This window comes from Drosophila serrata, unplaced genomic scaffold (assembly GCF_035046125.1).
Source record: "Drosophila serrata isolate PLE 108 unplaced genomic scaffold, ASM3504612v1 contig_249, whole genome shotgun sequence".
Taxonomy (NCBI): domain Eukaryota; kingdom Metazoa; phylum Arthropoda; class Insecta; order Diptera; family Drosophilidae; genus Drosophila; species Drosophila serrata.
The window spans coordinates 3,702,226-3,726,103 of NW_028257147.1; the positions used below are offsets into that span (position 1 = coordinate 3,702,226).

General features: G+C 35.6%; 2 protein-coding genes across 3 annotated transcripts; both read right to left on the minus strand.

The window, feature by feature from the left end:
* Window positions 1-779: 779 nt before the first annotated feature.
* Window positions 780-23,447, minus strand: grp (serine/threonine-protein kinase grp). 2 transcript variants are annotated; one of them, XM_020948815.2, is made up of 7 exons: window positions 23,180-23,447; window positions 11,705-12,074; window positions 10,520-10,743; window positions 4,642-4,819; window positions 3,260-3,402; window positions 2,543-2,752; window positions 780-1,751 (listed from the first exon to the last, which is right to left on the minus strand). In XM_020948815.2, the coding sequence occupies exons 2-7, from the start codon at window positions 11,839-11,841 to the stop codon at window positions 1,060-1,062; spliced, it is 1,584 nt and encodes a 527-aa protein (XP_020804474.2). In that variant the 5' UTR covers window positions 11,842-12,074; window positions 23,180-23,447; the 3' UTR covers window positions 780-1,059. The 2 variants fall into 2 exon arrangements, with proteins under 2 accessions (XP_020804474.2, XP_086688813.1); XM_086832687.1 differs by lacking the exon at window positions 23,180-23,447 and adding an exon at window positions 18,258-20,116.
* squ (squash) lies at window positions 20,981-22,685 on the minus strand. The gene is made up of 2 exons (XM_020946534.2): window positions 22,550-22,685; window positions 20,981-22,421 (listed from the first exon to the last, which is right to left on the minus strand). Exon 2 carries the CDS (start codon window positions 22,412-22,414, stop codon window positions 21,566-21,568), a length of 849 nt encoding a protein of 282 aa, XP_020802193.2. The 5' UTR covers window positions 22,415-22,421; window positions 22,550-22,685; the 3' UTR covers window positions 20,981-21,565.
* Window positions 23,448-23,878: the final 431 nt, after the last annotated feature.

Consider the following 23,878-nt stretch of genomic DNA (forward strand, 5'->3'; position numbering starts at 1 on the left):
TTCAATTTGTTAGTTGATGTGAAAATAAAAAAATTAAAAAAAAATATAGTTTTTGAATTTTTGACGTTACTTAAAGTGTTGCCAGATTGTTGGAAAAATATGGATCGTTTTCGAATTCGTTATTTTTTTAGTTTTTTCAGTCTAAATTTATTTATATTAAAAACGAAGCACACATTGAAATAAATTCCGTTGATATTTTAATTTTGAAACTATTAACTAATAAACTAATTAATTAGAGAATTATTTGCTCTATTTTTTAAATATTCTCAGTTCATATTTTTATACTTTCGCAAGGTATTCTAATTTAAGTCAGAAGCTTAAAACGCAGTGAAGGAGTCGTTTCCGACTCTATAAATCATATATGTATATTCTTGATCAGCACAATAAGCTGAATCGATCTAGCAATATCAGGCTTAAATTTAAAATTTAAATTTTTTTAAAAATTCTAAAAAATGGTAAAAATTTGTCTAAAATTGAAAATTGAATCTGAATTTACAGATTTGTTAACCTTATAAAAACTAGCACAGAAAAGCTATCCGAAGTGAAATTAAGGCAATTTTGACTAAGTTATGATAGTTGTAAAATTGTTATTTACCCCGAAAAATTAGCGTATCAAAATATTGATTTAATATATCTAGAATTATTTATGATCTATTTCGAATTTGAACACATGCTCCTAAGGCTAACTGCAAGGGTTTACACACTTCTACTTTAAAAATTTGCTTCATTTCTTGTTTTTTAAATCTTCACACACTTCCCACACATAAAAATACTTTAAATTTGCAATCAAAATCATTTTAGATTTATTGTTTAATAACTTCTTTTAAACTAGTGTCAATACTTTGCATTCGCTTTAAAATTCAACAAAACTAAAATCGTAGGAGAGTCTGCGCTGAACAAGTACAAAACGTAATAAGATAATGCATTCGATAATGATAAATTTAGCACATGGAGAAAGGTTAAATAAAGCTTAGTGTAGGTGATGGATAAATGAGTAACTCTAACAAGTTAAGACAAAACGTAAAAGTAGTGAAAATGTAAGGAGGAGGAGGTCACCAACTAAGGCACCGAATTGGTAGCAATCGCAATGGGCCATGTAGTGGGACCCTTGAGCACAATATCCTCCAAGGCATTCTTAATTTTGATGAAGCGTCTCTTAAACTCCAGACCACAGCCCTTGGATAGACGGAAATCCACAAGAATCTTGCCATCCATTTCGATAATATGCGCCTTGAACACCAGTCGTAGCTTATGCCGATCAATGGTGGACACGGTGACCACACCATCCTCACTAACCTTGCAGGTATAACCGCCCAGTCTTTCAATGGTGCCCACCAATCTCTTGATGGTATCATCCCATCGCGTAGTAACAAAGAACCGTGTCATCCTCCGCACCAAACGCTGGAAATAGTTCTGAGAGGCGCTGCTGCTCTGCGTTTGATTCATTTGCGTGGCCAGCAGGAGATCATCCAAAAGAGCCGGCTGTGAGAAGCAGTAACTCAGACGTGCCTCCTGGGCCACATCCTGGCAATCGCCACCATTATCCTTGGCCTTGGTACGACCGCTGCGCAGCTTCACATCGAACTCATCATCGGTGCGCATGGTGGGCATGGGCTGAGAGCAATAGTTCCGTGAGATGGAATCATCCAGACCATTATTCAAATGGGCGCTCGACTGCAAACGCTGCCTCTTGGCCTTGGGCGAACGTATATCCAGAGCAGCCGCCGAATCAACCAGGTCAAAGGAACGATCTGTTTTTGAGAATAGAAAGAGAGATTAAAGATTAGTTTAGGGTTTTATAAATGAAAGGTAGAGTTAAAGCCATTTTTGAATACTTTGAGATACATTATAGTTTAGGGAAACACATTTATTTTGTATATTTAGTTGACTGGTTCATACTCTTGGCTTCTAATTAAATATCAATAAAAAAATAAGCACAAAATAAACACAATAACTCAAGCCATAAATGCAAAAACCATTTGGTTTTTGGTAATCAAGCTCTATGGAAAATTTCAAAGATCACCATACAGCTAAAATCACCAAAGAGCAAATAATATGCAAAACAAAAAGATGAGCAACACAATAAGCATACAATAAATAATAGTAAATTAAATTAACTATAATAATAAACCTTATTTATTATTTGTATTTTAGATTTTAGATGATTTAACCTGCAGACCGCCAATGCTTTGGTAATCTAGCTTTATGAAGTAGTAAAAATCTATCATACAGCTAAAGCGCCAAAGCAATGGCAGAGCAGAGCACATAATATCACTTGAGCACTCAAAAACACATTAAAACACTTTAATTTAATATAATTTATATAGTTATTATATGTTGAAGTTGCCTCACTTATGGCCTAGGCACAGAGAGACTCTCAAAATATTTTAAAGACATTTGAGAGTCACTAAGTACCTGAGCCATCATCAAGTAGGCATTAGAAATTCCAACTTTAAAATGAAGCACTTGAAACACCACACTTTTTCTTCACTGGTAAATAAATATATATTATATTTATAGATTAAATTAACTAATATTTTACCATGCTCGGCAAACTGCATGTTGCACCACTTGTGATCGAGTATCCTTTCCAGAGTTAGGCGTGTCCCAGGACTGGTGGCCAAGACTTTACGTAGCAGGGATATAGCCAAGGTGTCTAACTTGCTCCAAGGAGTCTGCATTTGCCAGTGATCATTATCCTTCCAGTTGGTAAACTCTGTGCAGGCAGTTGAAGGCTGATCCCAGGGCAGTTCTAGAAGAGATCACGAAACATTAATTATACATAATCAAGTAAATATTTATAAATTATAATATATATATATAGAAATTAAAACTTGATCATTCCGTTTTCATTTGTTGGCTTGGTGCGTTGTTTAAGCAATTTAAGCTGGAGCTTTGGTATAAAAGCTTTAGATGATATACAATGTGCGTGTGAAACAATCTACAGCTAGAATACCAAAGAAACAGCAAAAATGATAAAATAGAGTGCGAGCGAGAGGAGAAAAATATACATTTTATATATATATATGTGAGCAAAGAACCAATATAACAATAAATAATAAAGAAACGACGAATTTATAAAAATATATATTTATATGCAGGTGATTCCGTTATATGCAAGGCGATGTCTTTGAAGTTTCTTATTTTCTTTCACTTTTTTGTTACATGAGAGTGCACGAATAATCACTTAAATTATTAAAGACTATTAAATTAAATTAAACAAAACACTCGAGTTCTTTTGGGTTTATAGAGCACTTACCACCCGCCAACATGGTGACCAAAACAACGCCACATGACCATATATCCGCCGGCTGGGCATGATACGATTTCTGGAGCACCTCCGGTGCCACATAAGGCAGGGTGCCACAGCGTTTGTCCAGCAGTCGCTCCTTGCCCTTGCATCTGTTCCCAATGACCACAAATGATTGAAGATTGAAGAGATTGAGTAAGTGTGTTGAGAACATGAAAAGAAGAAAACAATAGAGTTGGAATTATTTAAAAAAGCTTTCTACTTTGATTAGAGATGAGACAGGAGAAGATAAGGGTCTAAAGAGTTGATATTTATCACTAGATTAAGGTAACTTTGTCTTAAAATATTTAGAACAATCAATTTTAAGCAAAAATTTAGTGTTGTGTTTTAATTTAATAACATATTTTAATATTTTAGAAGAGTATTGTATGTTTACTCTTTCTTTATTTAATTAATTAATAAATGTATCGCCTTTTGTAAGGTAAACAAATCAAAGCTTAACAAGAACAGAAGTTAGAGAAACTTCGAAAAGCAAAAGCTAATATACCTTTGAAGTTTGCATTTTAATTATAGAATCTAATCGGGAATCGATCATAACTAAGCTTGAACTATTCACAGACTTTGAGTAGATATTTATCAATATTTTTATATGACAATTTTATCGAAAAATCAAAGCTTTAAAAAAGCATAACTAATACAAATATGAAATAATGTTAATTCGGATGGATGTTCTATGCAAGTTTTTATAAGCTTAACAAATCTGCATACACTATTATAGATTTTAAAATCTTACAATTTTTCAAAATTAAAATGATGTAAGCCCTTATAAAATTTTCAAAATAAAATTTAAAAAATTTGGTTCTGCCTGAGATGGGCTAGATCGACGCTGCTGTTGATGCTGATCAATAATTTATACGATTTATAGGGTCGGAAATGACTCCTTCATAACGTAACAAGCTTTCGACTAAAATTATAATGCATTTTAAAATAAACAATAATAAGTTTAGCCTATTTATGTCACAAAATTCACTATAAACTTGAAGTTTCTTTAATTCCTTATGTGTAATTATATATTAAACTCTCTGTAAATGGAAACTTTAATGAGTTTGCAGCTTAGTTGAAAACTAAACACTGTCTGGTTCAGTTAAGCTGTGTTTTATGTGGCCTTAAGCGACGCTTTCAATTAACAATTCCGCTTGTTGGACAGTTTTCGCTGAAGAAGTTTTAGCCAGCGGTTTAGCCACAGCGTTAATGGATTTTAAAAGTTACCAAATATGTGTACAAGAAGTTACTAGTTTATAATTGAATTAGTTGGGTAATTTAAACCTTTTACAAAGTAGTAAAAAAAATGGATTCGAATAAAACTAGAGAATTTTCGTTGTACCTAATACCTAAACATGGTGGCCATGCCAAAATCAGAAATCTTCACATTGTCATGCTCGTCCAGCAGCAGATTTTCCGGCTTTAAGTCCCGATGAGCGATGCCCCGTTGATGCAAATAGTTTAAACCAGACAAAAGTTGCGTGAAATAACGCTGTGCCTCATGCTGTGGCATTCCAACATCGGGCTCTGCAAGATAAAAAGTGAAAATATTTCAAATAATCAATTAATTTATTGATTTATAAAAATAACAAAAGATATAAATGCGGAAATTAAATAAGAATTTGTGACACGTTTTCAGGAATGCAATTTATATTGAAAGAGCCTCGCTTCCCATCTAATGATTTATATTTTTATTTCCTTAACGGATATTTCCCTGTGGACCGGTGCACAAACGCATGGAAAATGGAAAAAATGTGCAGTGGAGCAAAAAACCAACCACGGGAAAGGTGGAAAAACAAATGCAATGCAATGCATTGTGTTGTGTGTCGGTGTAAAGGATTTATGGGTTTTAGTTGGGTCGTGCAACAGGACCGGCTTGCATGAAACAATAACAGAAATAGTAACACAAACAAAAAATGTAATCAACAGTTTTATGAAATTTTAATCTTAGCTCTAACAACGACACAGCGAATGTCAACCTGTTGGTTTTCCTGTCACCCTTCGCTCTCAATTAGTTTACTTTCCTTAGGATTACTATATGATCCTTTAAGTTTTAGGATTTAAATTGTTTATTAGGTTCAAAACTAGGTAAACTAATGTTAAACTACTGTTAGTTACAATTATAACCTTTCAAGTAAGGGAAAAACTCTGAATTTGACTTGACTGAATTTAACTTTTCAGCCACTTTGAAGGTAAATCTTTACTCGTAAGTAAAGAAACCAAAGGATACAGGTACAAGGATATAGGAGGTTAAAAACAGGAAGGATCCAAAGGCTAGACAGATTAAATTTCCATCGCCTTCCAGTTGATTGACTGTCAAAGTCAGGCACAGCATCTGGCAGTTAAGGGATCAAACGTCAACCCATTTCCTCTCACTCATCTTCTGGCCTTTCCTTATCATCTATTGATTTTCCGTTTGCTGTTCACTGGTTTCTGCTTTTGACTTTCTTGCTGCAACTAACTTCCTGGTCGGAACAGGTCAAAAAATAAAAACTAAAGGTAACAAATAATGTTTAGAAATTAGCATTGAGTCTTTGGCAACTTTGACAATTGATTGAATAAATTTAAAGGTTTTCCAGACGGAAAATGCATCGAGAAAATAATTAAATTCATAGCGGTAGAGGTTACATTTTCTTGAGTAACTATATTTTCTTAGTATGATTAAGTTCTTATCTTGTTGTGTATTTTATTAATATTTTTATTTGAATGCACTTTCTAGGCAAGCAAGAAAAAAAAAAACATTGTTACATCCTTTCCATTTTAAATAAAACCTCCCATTATTCTAACTATTTAAGTCGCTTTATATTATTATTTTTACATTTACTTCACATTCATTACCTTTACTTATCTATTTTATTCTTAAATTTCAAAATGCTAAGCCTAAAAGTCTTTTTAATTAAATAATTCAATGGTTTGCACTTCAAAATCTCAACTTGAAATACCTTTCCTTAGCACTCCAACCAATTGGCTAAGAAAAATTAAACAAAAAAGCTTATCCTTCTCCTTCAATTTCTACACAATTTCTTTTAAATACAATTTTAACAAATTTCCTCCTGAGAGCACTTTTAAATATTTTCTTTTCTCCATTTTTTTGTTTATGTCTCTCCCCCGTTGGCTTCTTGTCACTCTCAATTTGTAAAGGCCTTAAAAGTTGACTGTGCGACAGATAAAGTTGGGGATAAAGTGTGCCACGCCCACATCTATGGGTAAGAGCCCCATCTGTCGCCTCTCATTTCGAGTGTGTGTGTGCGTGTGTGTGTGCCACATTGTTTGCCATTCATTTATCATGTGGCATGTTGCTGGTGGCCATTTGCACAACACTTTTTGAAATTGATGAAATTAAATGGAGGTGCAAGTGCATCCTTCACTGAGGGAAAAGTAGGGATATTTAAGTATATTTAAATATATATTTTCCTTAATTTTAAAAAAGATTATACCTGGGATTAGCAGGGTAAAAGCAAGTAAGGAAGAGATTTAAAAACTCTTAAAGAGGGGCACACAAGCAGAGCTTACAAAAGACATATTTAATTCCAATCTTTTGAAATCCCTTTTTAATTTATTTTAAATATACTAATTACTGTATCTCTGCTGTATTAAATCCACGATTCATTTCAGTCATTCATTTCAGATCCTTAATTAAGAAATATCTACTTAATCCATATAATCTACCTCTCAAAATTAACAAATACTTCCCATTTTCCAGTGCCTTTTTTCTTTCAGTTTAAATATAATACATTTAATAAAATTAAATATTGACAGACTTTAAGCTCGAGTTGAGCAAATAAAAACTGTGCAAGGATGCAGCCTTTGCATAAATATAAAGCCGCGATATAAAGACACCCTCGGAGATGAAAGCAATAAAAATGCAGCAAGCATGTCAGTAACATTTTAGCATAATTAATTGCATTTCACACAGAGCTCATGGTAGAAAGAGAGAAAGCACTTAATAATGGTAAAATATATGTATATGCAAGGCTATGGAAATGAGGGAAATTACTCGAAAATTTCATTTGTAATTGAAGCATAATTTATATCGAAGCCCCAAAAGAGGGAGGGGGGAATCAATGTGTAAGCCATCAGGATTTCAGTAGAGGGGAAGCTGGGAAATCCTCGTCCTTTTCGTCGTATAAGCTTAATGAATGCATTTCGAGGCAAACAGACAATTAAACTCACACACACAGGACATGAGTGCGGGGCTCCATTATGTTTCATTTGCATATTGAACCTATTTATGGCATCCCACTCTCTCTGTCTCTCTCTCCCTATCCTTTTCTCCTGCACAATTTCCTACATTTCCCCAGGATTTTCATGGAGCTATCACAGTTGCTAAAATCACTGAGAGATGGCAACGTGATTTCAACTTGTGACCTCTCTGGGTGTTGTAATAATAAATGAAGATAGTCATTATTCAAGGTAAAAGGTAACCAGAAAGTCACTGTCTGTCATTAAAATAATTAATAATAGTTAATAGTTATCAGATTACCAAATAAATACAATTCAGCTGTCATTAAGTATTTAATCAACTTAACGAACAAACAACAGTCAGCAAACTGATTGTCAGACATTTATCAAATTTCAATAAATGGAAATGATTTTACTTGAACAATTAAAACGGTGCATACAGAGATAATTATAATAAATGAGGTGTTTTAATAAAACTATATTCCTTCAAAATATAATTTGATAAGAGAATAGGTTTATTTAAAGTATTTTAGTTTTAAGTATACTTTGTTGAATAAATGATTATAAATTTGATTCCATGCCATTTATCAAGCCAGAAATGAAATGAAATTCTTTGTGTATTTTAAGTTTTAATTATTAGATTTTAAGCATGAATGATACAAATATATTAAAAATGTGATTGTTTTTCGAAAAGTAAGCATTTAAATAGAAAACAAAAACAATCATAGTGTGTTTTAAGTTTTAATTGTAATATATTCAAGATAAGTGATACAAAAATATTTAAAAAGAATCTACACTTTCAAAATTAATTTGAAATTCTGTTTAAGTTAAGTTTTAATTGTTATATTTTCAAGATAAGTGATATAACTATATTAAAAAAAGTTTATTTCCTATCAAAATTCATTTAAAATTCCTCGAAAAGTATACGATTCTTTTGTAAAATGCCACATCATATAGCCTCACTAGAACTGATCTTATAACTATTATATATCTTTTTTCAATACTTAATATAACTAACCCATAAACTAAAATCTCTCATACCCATCACTCCATGGCAGTCACATCCCTAGATATCATTAAAAATGGCTTAGCAAACTGGGGACTAAATATGGCTGCCACATTGATTATTACAGCAGCTCGTGTTCATGCAACACATGCCCCGCGGAGGAGGAGCAAACTGGTGGACGAGAGAGCCAATAGTGATAATGATGATGATGATTGGGAATAGGCGAAATCAGTGGGGGAGGGGGAGAGAAACTCCAAGGAAATGAGTAGCATGGCAGAGGGGGCAATCAATGCAAGGACACCACTTCCATTAGGGGAAAATCTCGCTGTTCTACCCCCACACCCTCCCCTTTGACCTTTTGCCAGGCAAGCTGTTAATATTTATGAAAATGCCACGAACTTGGCACCTACATACCACACACAGGCACACCACACTTTTCCATTTCCAATTTCCCTTCCCGGGACAGTTGGCAAATTGTCATTGCAAGTGACAGAAAACTGGCGTAATCAAGATCCCGTATCTAACTTGTCGGTCTGATTTTGTTCCTCCCCTCTTACTGCTCCCTGCTGTTCCTCTAGGAGAATCCTTGTTCCATTTCGTTTCGTTGGATGATTTTCCCTGGACGACACCACACAACCCAAGAGTGGAGCTTGTCTGTCTGTGGCATTTCTCTGGGTTCACATATCCCACATCCCGGCAGCACATATTGGCATATTTGCCTCGTCTGGCCGACGTCTATATGGTCTGACATCTGCTGCTCCTGCGACTATGCTCCTTCCACATTTTTATTTTTTAGTTGGGTTTCCGTCTGTGTTTGAGTTTTTGGATGTCGGAATGCCGCGACAAAGAGGTCATAATAATAATAAGGGTGTAATCAAATCATATTTTGACACATAAGAATGTTTAAAGACGCATATTTATAAAGTACAAATATTTATTCACAGGAGTTATATAGGATTTTAAAGTAGAAAAATGCATCAAAGGGAGTTTGAATTTGTAGAATTTGTAGAATAGGTAAAAAGGCAATTAAATGCTTCAAATATATTGTAAAGTGCTTATTTTGAGGCTATTTGAGAGACAGAATAGAATCCTTTTCACAATCCTCTCCTTAGTAAGGATTTAAATATGTAAAACTGTAGTTTAAATTGAGGATACATCGAATATACTTTTAATAGCTTATTTTATATACGATATAATACTAATAAATACCTTTTTTTTAAAACCTTCTCCTAAATAAGGTTTTAAATTTGTGAAATTATAGTTTAAATTAAGAATGTACCTTACTTTAATATGACAGTTTAGTATCCTCTTTACAACCATCTTCTAAATTAGGTTTTTAATTGTCAAAAATTACAGTTTATATTATTGATGCATTGAATATATTATTATTAACTTCTTTTCATAAGACTTAAGACATTTAGTATTCTTTTCAGAACCTTTTCTAAAACTGTAATTAAAGTTTAAATGAAGTCATGACTTTACCAAGAGCTTGGTGAATCTTAATCAGGATTCCGGCTTATGGTAAAGTTAAGGGGTTTATAAACTTTAGGTAGTTGCCTGAAAAGTACTTTGTTTTTGATAAGGAGTTCCACTAAGAGGTTGAACGACTTGAAAAGTTATTACCACTCTTAGATATACATTCCTAAGTAAAATATTAGTTAAAGTAATCTTCAAGTTACGAGACATCCCTAAGAGCTTCAAACTAGGATTTATACGCTTTTTTAAATGCATACTTAAATACTGCTTTGTTAAACATATATGAATATCTTTAAAATGTATAAAAAAAAATATTTATAAAGTATTTCGACCAAAAACATAGAAAAATGTAACCAGCACACTAATAAATAAAAACCTTAATCTAATGAACCCTAAATACAAAAATGAGTTACAACCAAAAAAATTGATGATTTATTACCCAAAACAAAAACTAATAAATTTCTACAGAAACATCTTCCCTTCTATTTTCCTGAATACATCTCCAGCACATAAATTAAATTCATATCACGATATATCTATGTATATATGTATATAACACTCACCGATTCGATCGAATAGTTCTCCGCCGGCGGCGTATTCCAGAAAAATGTACTCAACGCTGCCCTGCGAGCGTTTGCCAAAGAATCGCAGGATATGCGTATCCTGGAGCATCTTCTGTATGCACACCTCCTTGCGTACCGATGTGGCTGCATCCGGATGCTTCTTTAGATCCACCATTTTCATGGCCACAGCCTCCCCGGTCTGACGATTGATTAGCAGCTTCACCCTGCATCGAAGGATTTGAAGGATTAGTAAGGAAATTAGAATTTAGATTTTCTTTATTTTTTTGTATTCGAGCGCGATAGAGATGACTGCAGAATGCAGTTGCAACAACTTTGGTGTCTGTGTATCGACTGCTCTCCGGGTCCGGGTGCATTGAGTCTGCCGTATGCTCCCTTATTCCTCGAATTCCCCGGATCCGGACACCGGGGACATGCGCACTGGAGGAGCGCCTTAAAAAAGCGGACACTGAGCGGGAGTTTTGCGGGATGAATGTATACAGGCGAATACGCCGGAAAAGTGCGTTTCAGTTACGGCTTTCTGTATTTTTTTGTTTTTTGCTCTTTTGCAGCATTTCCGGTTTATTGACTTCAACGCACACACACACACGCAGGCATACGGCAAAACTTACGGACGTATACGAGATTTGCAAAGTCTGACTTGAAATAATGATAAAAGGACCTTCATTTTTTTATATATTTATACAACTTAGAAGATAGATAAGTTTAGTAAGGCTTCTCTTGCTATTAATTATTACATTTCCCTTTTTAAATCATGTTAAAAAGCGTCAGGAATTTGTGAATTTTAAGTTTTTGAAGATACTTAAATTATTATCAAGGATACATTTGAATATTTATAATTTCTTTTTAAATATATTTTAAGCCTATGAGGAAATTCATTCGAAATTGAAATGCAATTTAAGAAAAATATACAAACAATTTTAAAGGATATATATGACAAATAGAACTAATTTTTTTACATTTCTTAGTTAGTTTTAAAAATTTTTCGGATTTAATTCAGTCTTTATTTTCTTTATAGTATTTAAGTAACTCCTATCTCTGATCTATCTGATTTTTCTATATTTCTATTACAAGAATTCAAAAATATTCTAAAACTGATGAAATTCTACTATTTCTGTTTTGTTTTTTAAACAAAGAGAAGATGATGAAATAAAACATTAAACTCACTCGCCGTAGGCTCCTTCGCCCAGAGTTTGGGCCAGGGTCCATCCCTCGACAAACTCCCTGGTGGCTACAGCAGGACCAGTTCCCGTTACCGTTCCCGTTCCCGTTGCCATTCCCGATCCCACTACCGTGGAGGCCATTTGTGGGGCCTGTCCTTTTGTTCACAGTGGGTTGTATTCCCTCGGGCTGCTGCTGTTACCGTTGCCGTTTGCTTTGTTGGCTAGTGTTGATGGCTCAATATCCTGTTGGCCGCCGCTTCCTGTATCCGTATCCCTGCTGCTGCTGCTCCTGCTGCTGTATTCCTGCCGCCATGTGCGTTGTCCTTGTCATCTGCCGCCGAATACTCGCGGGGCTGTCGGCACCTTGTGCATATCTGTGGAATAGCGGAAAACAAAAACATGGCAATTAGTAAAGAGTTTGCAGAAAGGATTAAAATAAACTAAGAAAAAAAGGAAAACAAAGACTAATACAAACAAAAGGAATGATGTGGACTGTGGATCCTGTCTAATTTTGTGTTTCACGATTCCACAATGTTCCCCGCTGTCATTCACATTTACGCACGCACACACACACACACACCACTTCCCAACACAAATGCAGAATGAAAAGCACATGGGGATGCTGAAATTCACAAAATTTGTTGGTGTACAGAACAGGGAGAGAACAAGAACAAGAGCGGCGTCAACTATTTTTGTCGTCCTTTTTGCATTAATATTTCATCCTTTGGCATGGTCATGGTTTCGTTCGGTTATCCTCTCGGCTCCTCTTTCGTCACTCGTTTTGCGCAGTCGCTTTTAAGCTTTGGCGGTAAAAAAAAAACAACGAATAGGGAATAGAAGCGAAGGATATGATAAGAGGAAAGTAGGGAGAGTTATACTCGTTTGCGGCTAGAAAGAGGAGCGCACAGTGGTTGTTTTCTTGAAAAATCTATTACAAATAAAAATATTTAAATAATTTTGGATCTCTTATCATTACAAAAATTAAAGTACTTCGCTTTCTATAAATTTTTTAAAAAGATTTTATATTTGAGTACTTTCCCAGATTTTTCTCACCCACCCACTGTACCGTTTCTAGTTGTTGCAAATTTTGCGTAGGTATGTACCTATTACAGTTCCGTTCGTGTGGGTGGTTAGGCGATTTGGTGTGGGAAAGGGAGAGACTGAGAGCAGCATCAACAGTCAGCGAACTTGACTCCTGTCGCAGTCGCTTTTCCTCCTACTCCCTTCTCCATGAACATAATGCCCCTGCTGATGCTGTCTCTCTCTCTAAAAAGCTTCATCTCCAGCTTCCTCTGAAACTTCTTTCCACCACCAAACTCTCCAACTCTCTCTCTCTCTCCCTCTCTCTCGTTCTAGCTCCTGCAAAAATATGACGTAGTTGTTATGCTTGACTAGCTTTAATTAAATTTCCGCCGTTTTGACTCTCTGAGCTTGCGCTTCGAAGAGAGGACAGAGAGGGAGAGAGAGTTAGTCCATGATGCTTTCTCTTCTTCTTCTTGCACTTTACCGGTGATGCTGCGCTGACGCCGCTCTGCTAACGGCGACCGCGCTGCCGCTGTTGCTTTTTCTTGTTCAACAGGCCAACTATTAACATTTTTATATCCCGCTGGTGCGTGTATGTATGTGTATGTACATTCAACAGAGTGGAATTTTTTCCTTTGCCTTTGTATTGGTACACACTGTTTGTGCGTACGAGGATTTCCTCTTCTTTTCTTTGCACTTTTTTTCCATGGCAATTTTCTTGGGCTATTTTTAGGTGTCCGCCATTTAAGGAGCTTCCTTCCTTCCTAGTATAACTTTTTCCCTTCATAAAAATCCTTAAATAATTGAAAAGTTTCAAGGTATCAAGTTTCTGCATTCGCAATGAGCTTCGATTGTCATGCAAATTGAATTGCGGGATTATTATATCAACGTAGGGAATATCTATACATATAAACAGAAGGAATAGTTGTCTTTGGTTATCCTTTGTTATTTAGGGTCTGAAAAGGGGACTTTTCTGTATTGTCCTTAAAACTGCACAGTAAAGAAATAAGGATTTATCAAAAATATATAGAAATGTAGGAAAGGAAGTTGAATTGGGCATCGAGTAACAGAATAACATTGATCATAACAGCTTATTAATGTTAATTCAGAGAGCTTTTATAAGACTAAAATTATATTTATAATTATAATTATAATATTCTTGCAAGGGTAATAATATATTAAATCTTTAATTGCCGAAAGGCAACCTATGCCTCAGTTTATCAAATATTTTCTCCCCAAAACACAAACTTTATCTGCTTTCCCAAAGTTTAGTTAATTTGTTTGAGAATATTATTAAATGTCTCTGATAAATTATTCAAAAAACCCTTTTGTCGCCTTGTGACAAAATACAAAAGGTAAACGAGGCAGAGTTGTGGGGGTGACAGGATAACATGTGTTGCACAGGTTAAGCTTCAACTGAAAAGTGAGGAAAATGGTGGCAGGAGGCCGGAAAAATGGGTGGGGGGATGTGTCAAAAATCGTGTCGACAGCCTAAAGGGAAAACCTCAAAACGGAACGGAAACGGGAACGGGAAACGGAGGACAGATGATACCGGATGAGTAATGAAACTCCACTAAAAACTTTGACAAGTTTTCGCAAAAAACTTTCCACAGCAACAGCAGCAGCCGGGCATCGGGAAAAAGTTCTGCCAGAGATATGAAAGTTGGAAAAGTATGTTATGGACCAAATTCAAGGAAAACGGATGGCCAAATTAGTTTCAAGAGCAGTTCTAAGCAGTTGAAGTTTAGCCAGAGGAAATCTGAAGGAAATACTTAAAGTATGAATAAGTTTTCAGTTCTCTTACTTATCCTTAAAGTTGAGAAAAACTCTTAAGGAGTCGTAAAAAGTATCCTTAAGTATTACATTTGTATGCTTAAAGATCTCTATAAAGATAATGTTAACATAAAGATAACACACCTTCCTCCTCTGTGAGTTGAACCCAAATCATTGAAAAATTGTCACCTGTCAAGCCATTGCTTTATAAATGATGAAAATGTTTGTCTTGCCTTTTGTAAAATTATTCAAGGAACCCTTTTTTTTATCAGCAAACTCTTTGCTAGGAAAAAAAAAACAAAAGTAAATTGAAAGAGATTTTCCTTTTGCCCCGATCAGATAAATGTCATTTTGATTAGCTTTTTGTAATGGAATCTATGGAAACTTCCTATGACTAAACAATTCCCGGGAAATTGAAGTTCACAGGCAACAGGGAAAAGCGGAAAAGCTCGGAAAAGGGGGCGTGTTGAGTCACAGACAGCTGAAAAGGATCCGAAAAATATAAACACCCAAACAACAGAATCCTAAACAAACAAGTTACAGAGTTAAAATCAAATAAAATTAAAGACAGGGTTCGGAGAGGTTGCGTTTGTTCAGTGGGTGGGAAATGTTGGGGTGATGGTAAAGTGCACACTGTACAGTGGAGATTGGAGCGTGTCTTTGTTGGCTCACCCACACAGACACACATTCAGTTACACACCAAGATTTTCATGGTGGCAAAGGCTAAAAAGCGAGTCAAGTTGGGGCAAAAAAGAAAATTGTGTTGCGCGCAGCAATGAAGGAGATGAGAGTCTTCTCTAACTACTTTTGTACTGAAAAAATATAGTTATAGTGTTTAAATTAGGTTCGAAATCAATTATACAAATATATTTATAAATTATTTTAAATTTTAGTTCAAGAAATCTTTCTATAATATTAATACCTTTTATATTTTCCCCTTTAATCCAATAGATTAAGTTCAATCTTGGCCACATTAACCTTGATTAAATTCCGAAACTAATATTCCTGATTTTCCCCAGTGTAATCCTGGACAAGTGGCTTTTCTAAAGAAGAGAAGCGTCAAAGGGGAACAAAAAAAAAGAAACTAGTTGCCATCTGAGTGGGCAAAAGGAGCAGACAGTAAACTGGCAACGAGCAAAATTAATGACATTGTGGCGCAAGTCACATCCAGTCTCGAGTACGGAGTTCAAGTCCAATGCTTAGAGTAAGTCAGAATATCAACGTCCAAGTCCAGGCCATGGTCAGCAAGCTGCCTTTATTGGCTTAAGCCACCAGAAAAAATAAAACCCTATACGATGTTGGCTAATGGCCTAAACCTAACCCATTAGTTGCGACTTCTAACACAGGGTTATGTATGGGATTTATTCCGCCAGTAAGCTGGAGAGCTCAGCAATTTCTAGCATAGATTAGAGGAAGTGGATTGCAGTAAACAAATTTATGAATATTCTTTTATGATTTGACAGACTTAAAACACTTAAACTTGCACGGAACGAGGCAACGGTGGAAAATTTTGTACAAGTCAGTAACAATGATGATGATTTTTCCTGATTTTATACGGTTTTTTGCTTAAATAATTACTTGTATTGTTGAATTAATCATTACTCAAGTTAATAACAAATAATTTGAGTTGCAGAAATCTTCCTTTATATTAAAAGTTTACCATTCTATTTAATTATAAATTTTAAGAATCTCATAGCTAAGCCAAAAAAGCATTAATTTTATTTCCTTGCTAATTTGTATTAGCTTTAAAAATCTACGAACTTAATTTAATATCTAAAAAAATTAACATTTTTGCGGATTTTTGATAAATTTAACCATTATAACCTTATAAAATTTTCAAAAAAAATTCAAATTTTAGTTTTCTGCCAAAGAAGGCTAGATTTACTCGGCTTTTGATGCTGATCACAAATATATATGTGATTTATAGGGTCGGAAACGATATATTCATGGCGTAACAAGCTTCTGATTAAAATTATAATACCCTGTAAGGGTGTGAAAATTATGATATTATTAAGGTATCAATAGTTATTGCAACGGTCAGTCATAATTAATGAAACAAGTCAGGATCATTAAATGTATATGGCCTAAAACTATAGTTTAAATACCTCTAAGACAGAAATCGTTGGGCTTTTATAACTTAAAAACATTGCAGTAACAAAATATTTTCTTTCTATAATAAATTTAAGTTTAAAACACACTCTGCATCATGATAATAAAGTTAATGAAGGATGCGGCACACTCCCAGGCATCATTATAGCATCATTATGATCTGTCTCTCTCGTTTGTGATGAATGATATAGCCCACTAATTGCAGAAGAGAAGCTGCTCTGCTTTATTGATCGCTTGGGGATTATGTAGATGCCTGGCCAGTGCTAGGGGTCTTTGTATATTTTTTCTTGTTTAGCGTTTTGCTTTTTATTTACCAGTTACAGACCCCGCGAGCCCGAACCTCAGACGTGAGACCAGACTTGGGGGTAACCCGGGCGGCTCTTGGCAACAGCGGGGAAGTCAAAAAAAAAAACTTCGTTGCCAGGACCGACGAGGTGTGTGTGTGTGTGTGTGCCTGTATCTGTGCGAGGCCGATAAGGCTAAGCAAATACGAGTTTTGTAAAGTATTTCAATTTGAACATTCGCTTTTTCCCCCATCTTATTTTATGCTCACCGTACATGAAGCACGAGATGAGGCAGCAGCGCAAGGAGGCTGCGAACAGGAAAGCCAGCTAGCAATGAGAAAGATATGGCATGGCCATAAAAAAAAATAAAAAATATAAAAAAAACTACACACAGATACTCCACACACTAGCGCGTACAGAGAGAGAAAAGGACGGGCCGGCCGGCAGACACGACGGACAGGACAAGTGGCCAGACCAGCGCAGCAAGTTTTTTTCCTTGTACTTTTTATATATATATTTTATCTCCTGTTTTTTTTTCTGCTCTTTTGCTTTTCCCCTTTGCCGTCGCTCGTAACCTCGAGTTTTTCCTTTTTATTTCGCGGGCGTTGCACAAAAAAAAGAGAGCGGGGGAAAGGCAGCAGCTTAAAAGTTAAAGAAGAAAATAAAAAGCAGCATGTGCATTTAATTGTTGTGTTGAAAGATTTCAAATGATTAGTAATTATATTGAATATTTATGTTAAATATGTTGCTATAAAATGAATTAATATAAAATGGATCTTAAGTTCCAAAATGAAATCGTTGTTATTACTTCGCTTCAAGAGTCTTTGATAAAATTAAACAAATGTATTATATTGAATAAATTCTACAGGAAGTTTTTAAGTTTTCAATCGTTTCTTCTAATAAAAATGAAATTAATTAAAGAAGATTACTGTTATTTAGTTATATTTATTTTTGAAAATCTATAAATATTATATTTTAAATAAATAATAACTAATGCTTAGTATTTAATGATGACAGTTTATTATCAAGAGGCCTAAGCTGTAAAAAGTCGAAAAAATATAGTCAAGAATATAGTTAAAGCTTAATTTAATAGCCGTATGGGAATGTTGAGGCTATTCCTTATTGTTTTTAATGATATTATATTAATAGTGATTAATGGAAGATAAAATTTGTTTTCAAATATAGAACCAGATTTTCTATTAAAAGAAAAGCAAAGACTTTAAAACGCAGAATTGCAAAAGATATAATTTAAATAAAACCAAGATTAAGTTTTGACGACAACAACTCTGTCTAAGGTTTGCAGTTTTATGATTACAGATTATTATTTAGTTTTAGATTATTATAAAATTTAAAAGATTATTTTCTTACACTTTCAACGATTTTCCATTTATTGAGAGCACTTCTATTTGTGAAGATGTTTCTTTGGAGGCTTTCCTTTCTTGTTATTCTTCTTTTGGTTCATCATCTTCTCCTTGGAGCTTTATAGGTACTACCCCGATACCGAAAAACGGAGAAACCGAAAAAGAACCGAACCGTTTTCCTTGGATATTTGGAATTTTGCCGAGAAAGTCACCACTGAGCAAAATGTCTGCTATCTCTCTTTTCATTTTAGCCTCCTGAATGGATGTGACACACACACACGCGCGCAAGTACACAAAGACAGGCAGGGAAAGAGACGTATCCGGTATCCTGCGAGCCGCGTTTTGTCTGTATCCCAAATTTTGGTAAAGCCGCCGCAGCCTCGTGGTCCTTGCACTCCGCCATCACCGCTCTTCCCCTGTCGGCTGCCGTTCGATTCGATTAAAATGCGCCTCCACAAGTGTAGTAGTAGTAGTTGTACTACTATTAATTTACTATAACGAAGCGGCTTTGTTTTTTTTTTAAGCTTTCGGTTGTTTTTCAGTATCCTGTTCCAGGCGGTTCGTCCTGTTTGAGAGTTTCTTTCCAACTGCCGCTAGTTCGCAGCGAAAGCCTTAGTGGAGACCGAAATTTCCAGAGAGACCGGGAGCGCCGGAGAGCGGGAGAGAGCTTACGCTTGCGCGCGCCAAAAACAAGAAGAGGGATAGATAGGGATGCCCTCTCACTTCCTCTCTCTCGCAGCATCTGGCATGTTAGCTCAAGTTCAGTAATGCACAGTGGGGGCAATTATCCTTATTCGATTTCCGACATTCAGAATTATTAGTTATAATGCACCCTGGGTAAAACAAACCTTCTTTTGTTAAGCTGTAATCGCTACGAGCAGGGACAGTTATTTACTTTAGCTGGGTTCAAACTGGTTTACATCCTTTCGTTTCGCCGAAGTGAGTTATTTTACATTTAGCTATGAACATTTTTCGAATCGCATGCCCACTGTGCTGTGTCAACGCTGCCCATGGTGATGGAGGCAGCGGCTGAGCTGAGGCAGAAAGCCGGCTGCCGGCGAGGGCTGTTGCTCCTTTGAGCTCTCCCCATCTCCTTCCTACCTCTGCCCACCTTTCGGCAGCTTGAGCGTCAGCTTCAGTTGACGTCGCGTCAGAAACTCTCGCCGGAGCTCGTGTGCGTAGGAATTGGGGTGGACCTCAACCGAGTGGCTATCAAATATAGCCAAATAAGTATATTTTCAGTTGAGGCTTCATAAATTAACCTTTTGTTTTTACAAATATGTAAAGGCATTACAAAAAAATTAAATAACTTAACCTGTAAACATTCTAAGAGTTTACAGCTTAATAGAGTGGTATATTTTACGTTTTTGGTCCACCCCAAAAGAGAGCTTGCACATATTTATTTTAATAGCTTGCGCCATTTGTCGAACTCCTTCTTTATTTTTGATTTTGCTTCGCCTCTCGCTCATCGCGTAAAGCCGAGACTTCGACTCGTTTACATATGGACAACAAAAACATATATGTACGTATACATATATGTTTACATACATATATAGCACATAGAGTTTGCCCATCTCCTTCCATCCCCCCTTTTTAGAAGTCTCCTCTCCCTTTCGCTGACTGGACTGCCTTCTATATCAATATTTATTCATGTGTGTCCGTGTGCGTGTATATTTATGTATGTACATACAACTGCGTAACAACAAAACAGCAATAGCAGGCGACTTGTGCATAAAACAACAACTACAGCATCAATTTCACCAACAACTTTGGCTTGACAACCCCGCAAAAATAAGAAAAGGAATAAAGCGAACCGTAAAAAGAAGAAGAAAGAAACAAAAGACGCACGCGGTTGCCACGGAAACTGAAAACTTGCAGTTCTTGGCGCATAGTAAGGTATCTTGTGTGCGTGTGTTCACACTCTCGGGGCGAGAAAAGAAGCTGCGAGCAAAAACGAGATGAGAGCGCAACAGCCGCCGCGAAAAGGAGACAGACAAAACGAGGCAGAGCAACTCCCACCACCCAAATACAGTGATACTTCCTAAAAGTTAATCTTTGAAAATAAATACAATTTTGCAGAAACTTTCAATTCAATTCAACTTATTTAACTTTTAAAAGGTTTGATTCAAAATATGATTAAAATATATTAGTTAACATACGAAGATGTTAAGACTTGAATTCAAATATCGGATTACTATAGTTTGAGGTTATAGACGTTCGACTGTTCCAACTCCACCTCACATTCACTTCTCCAAATTCCGGAGAATTTATATCGTGCTGTGGGCAAATTTCTTCGTGTATTCCTCCCGAGTCTGTGGCCCAGAGATTATTAGGCTTAATTGATTGGCGCGTCGGTTTCGCCAAATTAATAATAGTTCCACACACAAGGACAATAACGGCTGGGGTCGGGGTGCATTATTGATTAAGGAATTAGTGCTCACTCCATTATTTTTGATAAGTTTGCGAAATGTTTGCTTCATCCACTGATTCAATTAGGGAAATTGAATGGAAGTTAAGAACATGTTATGGGGGTTTAATAGATCTAATAGTCGACAAAAGAAACTTTTCCAAAAATATTCACTGAATCCCTTGAATTATATTCGAATGGCTTGGAAATTAGAAAGAGCTTCTTGTTTAAAAAAAAGGGGAATACAGATTTGTAATCACTTAGTAAATAAGTTATAAGTATAATTTAACATTTTTGATTTCCTTTGAGAATCGTAAACAAGGTTTTTTTTATCATGGAAAATGTATAGACTTTATTAAAGCGTAGTGATACTATCTTCTGTTACTACAGAGTATCAACTTTTACAATAGTGTCGTGAAAAAATTATAAGAATAAAATATTTAAAGCATTGCAATAATGCCAGGATTTCATACATTTTTTTTTTGTGTTATAATCTTTTGAAAAATGATTAAAACTTAAACAAAACATAAATAATACTTCAATAGCTTGACCATGTTCAAGTTTTTCTTCACAACAGGGTTTTAGGGAAGCTACAGGCAAGAATGCTGAATTGACCTGATCTATGTTTAAAGAAACTGAACTTAATTCTTAATTTAACTCTAACTTAATGCTACTTGCTACTTTGCTGTTTTGTATTTCTATTCATAAGAACTTTGGATTCATGGCTCTGAGTATATAAAACCGCTTTGGAACGATATCTATGATCACATTCTATTATTGTTTGGATTCAGTTCTTTTTCAGGTTTATTCCTGGTTTCATTTTATTTGTTGTTTTTTTTCTGCTTTTGTTTACTTTTGATTTTGATACTTGTATTTTGTTAGTTTGTTTAGTAAATAAATACTGCCATTTATAGCTGATATCGCTCTTTATGATCGGACATTTGGCTAAGCCGTTGCTTTTGATTTGGCCGCCGCCCTTTCTTTTTCCCCTTTGACTTCTCCCGAACTGCTGGCAGCTCCTGCTCCTCCTCCTCCTCGATACTCTCCTCTAGGAGTTGGTACGGTATCTCAATATACTTGTCCACCTTTTTGGGGACTTCTACATTGCTACAGTTGCTTTCTGAATCTGATTTAGCTGATCCGTACACACTACTGGAGCTGGTCCAACTTTCTGCTGTGTGATAAGAAGCTGTAGTATCATTGCCCTCAGAGGAGGTGTTCTTTGGTCTACGCGTCTTTCGGGGTATAAAATAGTTGGGATCCGTTATAAGCGGAAAGGTGCGGTAACCGTTTCGTGAGACCAGCAATGGTTCTTGCACCGCCTGGCGGCTCTCGGCGGTGTCCTCCTCATACAGTGATTCAGTTGGTAAAAAGTCCCCGGCCATGGACATCATTCCGAAGTGCCGCATCATGGCCACAGCCTCCAACTCAACTGTGCTAGTGTCCTCCCAGTCCGCCATCGTTGCATGCTCGCCCAGAGGCTTGGTGCCAGCTATCCGCTGGATTCGCTCCATCATCTCCAGGCTGTGACGGATTTCCCGGGCCTTACCGCCCTCTGCGGATCTGCTGTCTTTCATGCCGTCCAGCTGTGCGTTCCGTTTCTCACGCGCCGCCAGGTACTCGTAGGTGTTCTTGGGCCGGGGAACGAACTCTTTTTTTCGTCGCTCCTCGTAGTCCAGCTGGCCATGGATCAGATTGAAGTCCGGTTCCATATCCACCAGCTCATCCTCAAATCGAGAGCTCGGTACCCAGGCCATGATTGTTCTTGTGCAAAAAGAATTTGTTTAATTTGTTTTCAACGCCATCAGCAATAATTGCATTCTGCAATCAGCTCGCCCTAACCTCAAACAATGGTAGCATGCGTTTGCTGATCGCAAGGGCAAGTAACTCACCTTCTTTTGTTTAAAATCACACACAATTAAATGCTCAAACTTTAAATCCAAAATTCTTCCACGAATTTGTTTTTTAGAGCCAAGCAACAGGGTTGCCACGGCGCGTGGCACACGACAAGACGCGTTAGTGACAAGTGGACGACAACTAACTATCGAACCCACCGATATTTCTTTTCGCAAAAAAATTTAATAAAAATATACAATTTTCTTTTAAAATAATTCATTTAAAATAAAGACTTTGCTCCCGAACTATTTTACAAAACAATTCGTATGAGTCGCAGTGTAAAATTAATAAATTTTACAATATATAAATAAATAAATAAAACAATTTTCAAGTCTTTTATTAAATTGATTTAATCGTACTCTCACTAAACTAGTTAGAGTTTTTAATTCAATTTAATTTTTCACATCGATCAGAGTTTATTTTATTCTTTTGCCATCTCTAGAGAGCACCGGCGTGGCGAGTGATATTGCGCCAAAAAGTCAAACAAAAGGAAAATGAGTAAGGGAAGAGGAAGAGTCAGCCAGTCATTAAATAAACAAAAGGAAATCAATGCATTCTGCGTTATCTAGACATCTTCACTAATATCCCAGCACTTTGGCATAAAATAAACATAAATTACGACTCACCAGCGGCGTCTGTTTTCGCACTTTTCCGGCTGCGTCCTTTGTTTTTGCAACGTCTGCACTCGATTCTCAACTTTGCCCTCAATACGCCAACTTGAACAATTGACCACTTCACTGGGTTTTCGCGCACAACTAGTTAGAAAGCATTCTATTTTCTCAGTAAAAACAATTAAAATTAAAATGCAAAAATCTGCAACGCTGCTAAAAAATTTACTTTGGCGATTAGTGTAGCTGCGTCGAAAAACATAAAAATAACCAAAATATGGAGATAAATATCGCATTAAATTGGTTGTAAAAATATGGATTTCACCCTTCCATGAGAACTGGTCACACTAAAGTCAATAGTTTAAAACATTAAAAAATAAGTTCAATTAATGTTTATTGATTGTTTCTATGTCCTCAATGCTTTTAATTAGCATAATTTGTATTTTTAAATTTAATATTTTATAGAAAAATAAGCTATACAGAAAGAAAAAAATGTTTATTGTCTTAATTTTCTTATTAAATTTTTTCTGATTATATATTTGTTGATATCTTAATATGTAGCTTGGTGTTTTCATAAATTTCTAAAATGAAAATGTAATCACGTACATAAAATTGTATTCAATCTTAGTACAATAAAGAAAAATATTCATATTAAAAATTTTAAAATATTCAATATTAAAATATAAAAATAAAATATTGTATTATTTTCCTGATCGT

Excerpts from the sequence above, each read along its gene's own strand:
- grp (XM_020948815.2), bottom strand. The coding sequence starts at position 11,841 with ATGGCCTCCACGGTAGTGGGATCGGGAATGGCAACGGGAACGGGAACG. Across the intron at positions 3,403-4,641 it reads GGCATGGCCACCATGTTTAG|ATGCAAGGGCAAGGAGCGAC; the intron begins GTATTAGGTACA and ends CATTGGGAACAG. Across the intron at positions 2,753-3,259 it reads GGTCACCATGTTGGCGGGTG|AACTGCCCTGGGATCAGCCT; the intron begins GTAAGTGCTCTA and ends GATCTCTTCTAG.
- squ (XM_020946534.2), bottom strand. The coding sequence starts at position 22,414 with ATGGCCTGGGTACCGAGCTCTCGATTTGAGGATGAGCTGGTGGATATG.